This window comes from Mus caroli, chromosome 16 (genome assembly GCF_900094665.2).
Source record: "Mus caroli chromosome 16, CAROLI_EIJ_v1.1, whole genome shotgun sequence".
NCBI lineage: Eukaryota > Metazoa > Chordata > Mammalia > Rodentia > Muridae > Mus > Mus caroli.
In genome coordinates this window covers 16,194,287-16,206,041 of record NC_034585.1, presented here as the reverse complement: position 1 = coordinate 16,206,041, position 11,755 = coordinate 16,194,287, and the positions used below count along the sequence as shown (strand labels likewise).

The 11,755-nt window shown below is 46.5% G+C and overlaps 1 protein-coding gene across 1 annotated transcript in view; it reads right to left on the bottom strand.

The window, feature by feature from the left end:
• Positions 1-1,500: 1,500 nt before the first annotated feature.
• LOC110311252 (protein HIRA) overlaps positions 1,501-11,755 on the bottom strand; it is an 844,395-nt gene continuing 834,140 nt past the window's right edge. Inside the window, exons 16-24 of the mRNA XM_021184514.2 lie at positions 11,482-11,683; positions 10,529-10,633; positions 8,585-8,733; positions 6,546-6,707; positions 6,158-6,216; positions 5,697-5,802; positions 3,723-3,845; positions 3,067-3,230; positions 1,501-1,637 (exon numbers count right to left, since the gene is read on the bottom strand). Of these exons, the coding sequence (XP_021040173.2) occupies positions 1,501-1,637; positions 3,067-3,230; positions 3,723-3,845; positions 5,697-5,802; positions 6,158-6,216; positions 6,546-6,707; positions 8,585-8,733; positions 10,529-10,633; positions 11,482-11,683 (1,207 nt within the window). The remainder of the gene's footprint in view (positions 1,638-3,066; positions 3,231-3,722; positions 3,846-5,696; positions 5,803-6,157; positions 6,217-6,545; positions 6,708-8,584; positions 8,734-10,528; positions 10,634-11,481; positions 11,684-11,755) is intronic.

Below are 11,755 nucleotides of genomic sequence, written 5' to 3'. Positions count from 1 at the left end.
CCTCAATGCTAGAAGTCTGAAGAAGAAAATTATCAACAGAGCCCTTAAAAGAAAGATTCTGAACCCAGAATTTCATTACCCAGCTGAAAGTACTGCAATGAAAGTTAACAAATGAGATAGATACAAAACTGGCCACTGTACACAGGAGTGCCTCCAAAGTCTGTGGTACTGGCCTTCCAAGCTCTGCCATCTCACTTCCTATTGCCTTTTGTTCACTACTCTGCACTCCAAGTACTCCCACCTCAGGACCTTTGAACCTGCTTTGCCCTCTGCCTGGACATTTTTCCTTCAAACATATGCATGACTTTGTCCTTCTCCTATTCTGGTTTCTTCTCAGAAGTCGGGCCTTTTAGACCACTCAGTACAGAGTAACATCCTACCACCCGCTCTTTATCCATTTAAGCTCTTTATCTTTTTTTTTTCAAACACCCAAGATATTATACATGCTAAGTCCATCCCTCTCTACAAGAAGGGAACTAAGTCGGTCTGGTACACTGATGCTGCATCATGCCTGGAATGTACCTGGTCAGAGCAGGTGCTACCTGTGAGCTAACTCTTGGATGCAAGTTTCTCCTCTCCTCTGCCAACTGGTTCCTTTTCCAACTCACTCAATAGCACGCCCAGCCATCCACCTTTGCCAGGCCCAAAACTATGAAGTGAAAAGTCCATCACTCCCTTCCCTCCCTCACAATCCACCTGTCTACCAAGTCTTGCTGGTCTACTACTATACATACTGGATCTGTCTCCTTGCCCATCTCTACTGCCACCACATGGATCCAACTTACCATCGACTCCGGGTCCTCAGGAGACCTTAAAGGTCTACTTTCTATATGTGTCTCTCCCCATCACCCCACACCACCTTCTCATCTGCTCCCTATGTGTCAATCAAAGAAACCTCAAGCATGTAGCATGTCTTTTCTGCCTTCCTCATTACTTCCACCAAAATGATGGTCCACGGCTGCAGGGCTGCTTCTCCTCATCCTTGGGTTTCATCTATAATGTCCTTCTTTGCAATCTTGCCACCCCTCTGAAACAATTCAGTCTCAAAGCAGCTTGTTAACCTTCTGGCCTAAGTGTGCCACCTTACCAAAGACACTGATCCTCACAAAGATAGGACATGACTCTTTTCCTTTCCAGAGGTAGATCTTACTATGTAACTATCGGCTGCTCTGGCCTGGAACTTTATATGTACACCAGGCTGGTCTCAAACTTACAGAGATCTGCCTGCATCTGTCTCTCAAGTACTGGGATCAAAGGCATGGGCCACTATGTCTGGCATGATCTGTCACTCTTACTACCATACCAAAAGTGCTGGTAAGCCACTTCTCTCAGCACAGGTGTGACTAGTACCTACTGAACTCCTGCCCGAGTGTGCAGTGCCAGTAGGCCAGTACCCCACTAACACCATGGTTCAGGTAGGCAGTTGGATGCCTCATGACAAGAACTCTCAAAGCATTCTTTGAGACAGGGAAAGATGATCTTATTTTTTAAATTCTACCATCATGATTGTGATATAATTCTCATAGCAAGAATGAAAAAAGCACCTACCACTACTGTTGACTCCCACTGACTTCCAGTGGAGCAGTGAACGGGACCCAGCAAGTCCTTGCATATTTCACGGAGGCGGTATTCAAACCCTAGTCATAAAAAACAACAACAAAAACAGGAACACATTATTAAAAGAAATGAAAATCAAGAATATGCTAAGTTGTATACACATTCAAGCTGAATGAACAAATATTTTATTGCCTACTATGGGCAAAACATGTCTATTTCTTTTTGAGGCCTAGAGACCCATGAATAGTTTCTCACTCATTCATCAGCCTCTGGACAATAGGCAACCTCCTCCCCGTCTTCTGGGAACATGTAAATAAGACACAGGCAGCTCTATGATGAAAAATCATTGGAAAACATGGGGAACTGGTAGAAGGAGTGCGTTAACAGGGTTAGCAGTGTTTGAGAGAAGAGACTCTACAGCTGGTGTGACAAGATTAGAAGTAGGAAGGCAACTTCAAAAGGAAGGGAGCTGACTGGGAAGCTAACTACAGAATGACAACTGAATATGGCAAGATCAAGGGACACCAGCACCACAGTACGGGTGATGCTACCACAAAAACTATACACAGAGTTTTGGGCAGCGCTTGGACAGCTAATGCCATAGGGACTGGGAAAAATGAACAGGATGAAGCTAGACTCTGAAAATTCGGAGAAATAAATAGTGTCTCATGTAGTTTAACATATGGTTCTTCTTCTCGAAGACATCAAAACAAGGGGAAAAGACTGGACACAATGTACTACTCAGGGACAATGAATAGGCTCGTGTAAGTGAAGAGTCCAGACGAGGCAGAGCCTCTGTGATACATAAGGGTGAGTTCTGCTCAACACTCGGGAAGGGGCAAACCATTTTTGAGGAATGGGGTGCATGACCTAAAGACAAAGACATGACTGACATATCCCAGGTATGCGGACTTGGGAGTTCAACCTGTTTGGGAAGGCCAGTGACCACAAACTAAGCACAGAAAGAGTCAAAGAGCAAAGAGAGTAAAGTCTACTGTGAAAACAGGGCTTTATAACATGCACCTTTACACAGTGTCAGAGATAAGCATGAGAGACTAGCTCTTCAAGTCACCTTGTAGACACTTGGTACACTTTTAAATCTTATCAAAATGGGGGAGGTGATAAAGGACAAAGCAAAGGACTTTGGAGAAGCCCTGGGGGCAGAGTTGGGACTATGTGGGTCACAGGAGAGCTTTGGAGAGACCAGTCCTGTGCCATACACTGGGAATCAAGCTCATGGGATAGGAAAGGCTAGTAAAACAGAATGAGAACTTGCCCACCAAGGATTGAGAGGTGCTGAAGGTCACTGCACAGTCCTCTTCCAGAACACCTTGCTCCCTGCCAGGGGAGCTACTAAGAGCACAGGCACTCTGAGAGCCCCTGATGGGATAGGGGTGGACTGGAGGGTACAGGGAGGCAGTGGGGGGCATGCATGATGTTCTAGCAAGAGGGGTTCAAAGAAGAAAGAAAAATATTGTCAATAGACACCCTTCCTTGGAGTAATCTTACCTTCATTCACAAGGTACCGAGCATAAAGGAGGAGCCAGTGACGATACTCGTGGCTTGACTGCAGGGTAAGTGCCGCAGCAACCTGGTTCTCTAGGTAGGCCAGTGTGGTCTCCTGCTGTACCACATGAGGCACGGAGAAGAGCCGGGCAGCTTGCCTTCCAGAGCTACAGAGACCAGCAAGGCAAGCACAGTAAGACAGGGTGTGCTACAATGGTGTAGAGGGGCTGCTCTGTGTGTCCCAGTGTACCAGAGAGGAGACAGAAGGGTGGAGGGCAAATAAGTTGTCCAAGGCCTCCCAACCATCAGTTGATTAATTTACCATCAACCTCTGTATTCCTCATCAAAAGGCAGGCTGCATGGTAGCATCCATGCTCAGAACCTGCTGTGTGGGGTCTTGAAACGACAGCCCTACCCACTCCCAAACCCTGTGCCACTTAGGTATCTATGACCCTTAAGACCCTCACTGACTGTCACCTGGGCCCTTAAAGTGATGGGGCCAGGGTTTTAGCTGTCCCCATAACACACTTGACAAAAATTTAAAAAGACAACTCTTCTGCACCAAGCAACAGTTAGGACAAAGGAAACAAGCAGGGACCAGACCCAGGTCCCTCCCAGTAGAGCATTGCTGGCAGTGCCAAGACTCTCAGCTCACATACTTGGAGGTGCGGCCCTGAATTATGGCTAACGGTCCTGAACAAAGCATGGCATCCTGGGACGGCAGGCTGTTCCTGAAGTCTGCACACTGGGCCAATGAATCTTGCTTGTCAGAAACCAGGTTCCTGAGAAAGCAAAGAAAGAAACAGATGTTAGGAAAACTAGAAGACAGAAGGTCAGGAAAACAAACCCTGCCCACCACACTGTAGCTTACCAGTGAAGCCACTGTCCTCCAAGACAGGTGCCCATTACTGGCAGGCTTTCTAGTCACAAGTCTGATAAATGAGGAGTGTCACTGAACATTTTAGCTACAAAGTCTTGGTTCCTTTTTTTATTTTTTTTAAGATTTATTTACTTTACGTAAGTACACTGTAGCTGTCTTCTGACGCACCAGAAGAGGGCGTCAGATCTCATTACAGATAGTTGTGAGCCATCGTGTGGTTGCTGAGATTTGAACTCATGACCTTCAGAAAAGAAGTCAGTGCTTCTACCCACTGAGCCATCTCACCAACCCCATAGTCTTGGTTCTTAATGTCCTAATGACTCCTGTATGAAATGTACTCTGAATGGCTGGCTCACATAATGCTGTGTGAACTGGCCATGTTCCATCTGCTGAGCAACACCCACCATTTCTCCCACCATTTCAGGACCCTCTATGTAACTGTTAAGAAAATATTCTCCATAAAACAGAGGGCTATCTTTATGAATATATTCAAAACAAAAAGTTGATGTCTTTTCCTTTTTCTGAGTCTCTGAAAAGTCAAACTTGGTATCCTCTTGTCTCAATTTCTTAAGTAAGTGCTATTGTTACAAGCATGTACCTGCATGCCTGGCTTGCCTTTTCTTAAATGATTTTAAATATGTTTGCCTCGCTATAAGCACACATTAACATATAATTATTTACAAATTGGAAAAAAAAGGGTAGCAGAAATTTGTTTTTTGTTTTTTTAACTGGAAAATAAATCTCAGTGTTGAATATAAATGTATGCCTGGCAACTCTTAAGAGAAAAGAACCTAGAAAGTAGCATGCTTTGGTTCTGAAGGAATGGCTGGCATACAGCTCATATACTGCATATATCTGGGTCAGAATCTCTAATGTGGTCTAGGAAGATGAGTCAAATGGATAAAATGCTTGCTGCATGAGCAGGAGAACTGACATTTGGATCTCTAGCACCCACACAAAAGCCAGGTATGACAACCTGCTCATAATCCCAGTGTTCAAAAGGAAAGACACGGGGTGTGTGTGTGGCGGGGGGCGGGGGGTGGGGGGGGACGACTAGCTAAACTAGCCAAATCAGTAAATTCCAGGTTCAATGAGCATCCATGTCTTGGTAAATAAGAAGGAGAGCAATAGAGGAAGACACCAAACATCAACATATACCTATGCATATATCTACCCACACACGCAAATACACATATCCACACATGCACACATATATACATATATATACATGTATATATGCACACACACACATATATATATATACATATTCATACATATATGTATATGCACACACATTTTTTTAAAAATCTAATGTATACAGAAATTTTACAAATACAGAAGTGGCTCCAAATTCCACGCTAGTCAAAGGAAATAGAGAAATCACATCACCAGCTTGATTTTCTCAGTAAGTCTGAAAGACCATCTTGGTACAGTTAAGCCCACAGAATTGACTACTGACAAGGCTACCGTGTTGGTGGTTGTTAAGGAGGCCTATCTATCAAGAACCACAAATGTTTCAGTATCTGTTCTGATAAAACTGGCTCCAGGAAATAATATAAAAGGCCAGTGACCTTACCCACAGACTTTAAAGGGAGGGTAGCCTAGATTCACAGAACCCTGAAGGGATGGTAGTGCATATACAGGAGTTGGTGAGAGCTCAAAAGAAGCAAGGACAAGCAGGAATGACCACCTACGCCCTGGTGCCCAGTACAGAAACACTCCCAGGGAATAGGACAGAGGGATACCTTCTTACCATGTGGAGAGGGATGGATTAAAGCAGTATGCTTTCCCATCAGACAAATTCATCACTGGAATTCCATGCTGTGTTAGCAAGATCTGTGACACCGTCATATCACTTCCTGGAGGATACCACAGGAATAAGTTCTAATCAGTAATCATGAATTCACTAATGGAGAAATTTAAACCCTAGCTCACATGATCCCAATACTAAGCCTCTGGACTACTGATATATAATCTATATACTGCTGCTTGGTGCTTTAGCCAAGCCATTCTGATAACCATCAGGATCTCTGTAACCCATTTTAGGGACCCATTTTATCATCCGTCCAGAAAGCATGTCTCCTTAAGTATAGCTCTAGCTCACTGTAAGCTGTGCTCTAAGCCTGGTTCTCTGTATGGGCTAAGGGGGCTAGAGTGGATCAGACCAGGGAATCTGACCCCAAGGGAAGAGGAGTGCCCACCCATAAGGGTTACCTGACAAGATGGAGTGTAGAGATTCTTCTTTCACCACAACCACTTGTCTGTGAACATCCCTAAAGAGACAGGGAACAGCTTACTCTACACCCAAGTCAAAGGCATCAGAATGTCTTCACTCAACATCCTGGTCCCTGCCTCTTTCCCCACCCTATTTTGCCCAAAGCTACACAGGAAATTCCAGACAGCAGATCCATTGAGCGACTCCCAACACCCACACCCACACCCACCCTGAGAAAAAAACGGGAGTGTAGCCACCCTCTGCTTAAGGACATCTCATTACCAGTGAACACTGCTAACAGCTCTTGGGCCCACTGGTTACTTCTCTGCTGGGTCTCCACCCAGCCCCTATATAGACCGGTGGCCCCAGTCTGTGCCTGCCTCTCACCAGACAGACAGTGTGGCTGCAGCGGTGAGTGCCATGACGTAGGGGCCCGTGCAGTGCAAAGTAGAGATTGGAGATGGAAGGAGGATGGGAGGGAGGAGACGGCGACCACAGGTAGAGAACACCGACAGCATCCTCTTTTCACAGGCAACACATACCACATCACTGCAAGGGAAGAGGAGGGGAAGGCGTCACAGGAGCCAGGTGAATGATGCAGAGCCTGCCTTCCTCCAGGGCCTTGGGGAGCCTCATACATTTGCTATGAGCAGGTGGTGCTACTGGGATGGCAAGGAAAGGACAATGCAAGGACCAGGGCAGGGGAACAAGGCAGACAGCCTGCTTGAGCACTTACAAACAGGCTTCTGTTTTCCCTTGTTCACCCAAAGAGCTGTTCACACTGATAGTGACCAAGGAGTGCTGGTACTTCACAAAGCTACTCAACATGATGGTCGCTCAAAATATGTGCCTAACTCATCAGATAAAACCAGAGTGCCTAGGTGACAGATTCCTGGCTACAACTAGCCCAGACAAGCCCTCAGGGAACAGGCTGGGAGAGGGGTAGAGCACTAACTAGTACCAGCTGTTACAGGAACACCAGCTGAGCACTCCAGGTTATCAGGTGTAGGACAGAAGAGGTGTCAGTCCATGAGCAAGGAATGCTTTAGAAGAGCACCCCTGATCTAGATGTGGTCCTCAAGGAAGCCTACTACAAGGAGGCCACTGTCTTTCAAGTATGGCTTCCAAGACCAGGCCACTGGTGCATGGGTTACTCACACCCTAGCAAAACATATGGGCCCCCTTCCTTAGGACTAACCCAATTAGTCAGGGTACATATCTGTATGGGCAATTTCCCCTGCTTAAGAGCACCTCAACTCTTCCACTCTAAGGACAGAAAATAAGCAAGATATTCATGTTTACAAATGTCTAAAGTATGAACAGAGAAAAACTTTGAACAGGACCTAGTTGCAGAGAGGTAGTTCTCTGATTTGACAGTGATCTGTCTGATCATCTCTCATGTTCAGGGCCTTCCTTTAGCCAGCTCCCAGTAATGAAGCTGTGACATGGGCTGCAACATTGGACAGGAATCTTTGTAGGCTCAGCCTACACAGGAGAGGCTCCCATTCCTGCAGCTATACTGCTACAGGAAAGTCTGTGCTGACATCCTTGGACTCCTGCTGGGACATGCCACTTGCCTTAGGAACAGAGACATACAATTGGTACCAACAGTTGTACCAAACACAGGAAGCTAAGATTTAAAAACTCAGTGATCTTGTGCCAAGGGAAAATCCCAAGGAGGAACAGAACTGTGGGATCTTTCAGGACCTAATACTATAAACTCACTTGGGTCCAAGGGAATCTGAAGATCTACCCAGCCAGATAGATGAGAGGCATTCACACATACCCTCAAGGCAGGCAACTAAGGATCTAACCAAAATTGTTTTCTGAGCAATCATTGTTGCAAAGCCCTAGTAGAAATAGCTGCTACATGGATGGTCATGAGAAATGATCAGACAGAACCCAGTCATATCATCAAAGAGAGCTCCCTCTCTGCTCCTGGGTCCCATTCAAAGTTTTCCTGTATTCATACTTTGAAAATAGGTAAACAAGAGACCCCTGAGTCCCTGAGAGAAAGTGCTGGTTGTCTTTTTTGAGTAAGCCAAGGATAGAACCCTTGTGCTGCTATAAGGCAGCACTGAATTAAGACAATCCCCACCCACAATCCCACCTCCCTAGCCAGCAGGGCTAGGACTTGCATCACCATCTGTCGATCCTTCCCAGGACATGGGGTGAAAATCAAGGGTCCAGGGAAAGCACCTGTGCAGGCCAGGGAAAAGCAGGCAGACCTGAGGCAGGGATCTTGCTAGACTGGGTAACCCCAAGGCTTAAAGTCGGCCTGTGACAGTATGAGGCAAGGATATTGACAAGATAGGGAATGAGAGGTGAATCAATGTTCAGAAGGCCCCAAGGAGCCTCGCCTGGAGCTGTTCTCTTCTCAAAGGTTACGTTTCATAACTGCCGGTACTGTCCATCACGGCCCTTACCAGCTGCCGGCAGCAGTGAGGACGCGGCTGCTGAGCACTGTCTCCCACTCCTTCCCTTCACGGTTGCACTTCAGGCGACTCAGCCTTATCCCCCCAACAGTGGTCACTTCATTCTCCACCTCAATGTACATGGAGGGGTCAGAGCTCACCTGGATGGAGGAAAGCAACACATGACCTCAGTAGCAGTGGGCCTGTTATGTGGTAGCTCCTGGAGTTGTAGGACACTCAGGGACTGTATGACAACCTGAGCTCTGAGGTGGGGCAAAGACAACAAAGAGGCAGACTAGCTCACTGGCCACCAGAGAAGGGTAACAGGGCCTGGGGGGTTGTCATCTCACAGAGTTGTAACATGCCCAAGACTACAGCCTTGGACTTGGGAGTAAACCTCAGACTTGAAAGATTACCAAAGACTGCTATATTTGATAAGAGAGGAAAGAATAATAATAATAATAAAAAAAAACAATGTGCTCTCCACATTAACAAACTTCCCTATATAATACTATGGCATTACATAACTCACATTATCATGGTCTAGTTCAAAGCCTGGCATGAAATGGATTCAGTCTTATGCATATCTACAGATCTGATCTGTAGAAGCTAGGTTTCTGTATGGAAACCCAAACAGAACAGTTGACAACTTTTCATGAGTGCAAGTGGTGAACTAGAGAGTAGGTTGGTTAAAAGCAAGGAGCTCCATTCTCTCTAGACACCAGAAACCAAGGATGGCTCCATGTGGTACTGAGAGCTGAAGACACCTGGGGACACACACGCACATGCACACATGAGCAAACCACCACGTGGGTGCTACTCTTCCCTTCAATCTGCCCAACCCTTCCTCAGCATGATCCACACACACTTATGGCTGGAAGAGATGGTGCCTACCCTCAAGCACCCCAACACCAGCTCAGGCCTCTCACAACATATGGCCAGAAGAAAATGATATATACAGAGTCCACAAAGGCTATCTAAAGAGATGCACCAAGCAAGATGCAGAGGTGTGCAGTGAAATGATAGCTGAGTGAAAAGCCCTCATAATGGGAGAAGCATGGGCACAGATGCTGGGCACTTGCATATAAGGGATTATTTAGTCTCTCACTGTTTGAATAATTTTATGGTTCTAAGACTCTACTCTTGGGACTACAAAGATGGCTCAGTGGTTTAAAGCACGTGTTGCTCTTACAGAGGACCTGGTTCAATTCCTAGCACCCACATTGCAGCCCACAACCATGTGTAACTTCAATTCTGGAGGACTCAATGCTTTCTTCTGACCTCTGAGGGCAACAATGCATGTGGCATACATGCATAGGTGAGGATAAAATATTCATATACATAAAATGAAAATAAAATAAATTAAAAAGAAACATAAGAAAGAATGTATTATTATAAGCCAGGTCCTGAGAGCCTGATAAGGACAGTGAGACTAGGGCAGAACACAGACACATGTGCCATGGGCACCCAGCCTGACACTGCCAAAGGGGTGGAAGACATGCAAGAGGCTTCTCAGAGGACGCATGAGTCAGGTCTTGAAAGAGCTGGTATCAGCCGGGCGTGGTGGCGCACGCCTTTAGTCCCAGCACTCNGGAGGCAGAGGCAGGNGGATTTCTGAGTTCGAGGCCAGCCTGGTCTACAAAGTGAGTGCCAGGACAGCCAGGGCTACACAGAGAAACCCTGTCTCGAAAAAACCAAAAAAAAAAAAAAAAAAAGAAAGAGCTGGTATCGAGAATTGATGGTAAGGGCAGCCCTGACTGTTGAGACTTAGAAGCAAACTAGAGAGAGGAAGAGACATGAGAGTAGAGATAGGAGGCTAGCAGTCCACCCCAGTCAGCTAGAAGAAGATGGAGAGCCACTGGAAATGAGTCCTTGAGGTGTGGCAAGATGGAGCCTATATTAGGGGAGAGAGAATGTATGCTCTTGTGAGGGAGTGGTAGGGGTCTCAGTCCTCACCTGGAGGGTGAACGCTCTCTGTGGGCCTGGAATTGGCAGCTTCAGGGCAAGTGCTGGTGCAGACAGACACATGGCCTCCTTCTCTGTAGACAGGGCAGCTGGAGACTAAAAGAGCCAGAAATAACCCTGAGCTCCACCTAAACACTACAGGGGTAGCATTAGGGAAAGAAAGTGACCCAGAGGTAAGGACCTAAAGTGAGGCTAGGCCTGTTCCCAAGGCATGTCCACCTACTCTGGAAGGCAGAAAGCACAGGGGAATGCTACAAGGATCCCCACCTGACAGATGAGGGGGCTGACATCAGGGGACCAGTTCTGGTGTAGCTATTTCCTCTGAGTGCCATCTCGCCATCATGGAGCAGAGACTGCTGTGGTGACCTACAGAATATGTTGGCCCCACGTCATGGCAACGAAATAAGCAAAACAATACAGTGATAGCTGGGTCTACAGTACCAAAAATAGGGCTGCAAACATTCCCTCGATGAAGTTGGGGGAGGGAGGTTACTAGACTCTCACCTGACATTCCACACAACATTCCCTCCCACCACCAGGATGCACTTGGCCTTAAGAAATGAGGTAGAGTACTAGGAGGCAGAAACTTGACTGAGGGTGGGACTCCAGTAATACAGTTTATAAAATCTGTCACCTATGCTACGGGTGGGACTTTCCAGTGGAGTGCTTTTGAATATATACACTTTTTGCTCATGCTCCTTAAGTAACCCAAACTGGACTCAGATGGAATTATTTCTTTGATTTGTGAGTACCCTGTATGAAGTAAATGGGCACTCCTTTTTTGCCTCCCAGAAAAAGTCCTAACGGGTCTACTCAAGGTCTCTGAGTGGCAGGCAGATAAAATGAACGGTGTGTAAGCTTCTCACACTAATAAGACACCCTCCACACACAAGGGCCTCCCAAGGAGGCAGGGTGGGACAGGCAAGACAGTCCATAGGCCTCACCTGGACGGACAGAGACATGGGTAAAAGACGTGAATCCTTCCTAGGGCGACCTTTCTTCTTCTTTTCCACCGTCTCTACCTCAAGCTCAAGTTTGCGCTTGGACAGTGAAGAGGGCTTGGTTAGGTGGACCTTCTCGTCGCTGTCACTGCTGCTCTCCAGTTCCCGGGACCGCAGCTCCTTGACGAGGTTCTGCTCTTTCAACCTGAAATCAAAGACATCTGTAACTCTATCTACAAAGCCATTCATTCTATGATTTTCTCTCTCTCTCTCTCTC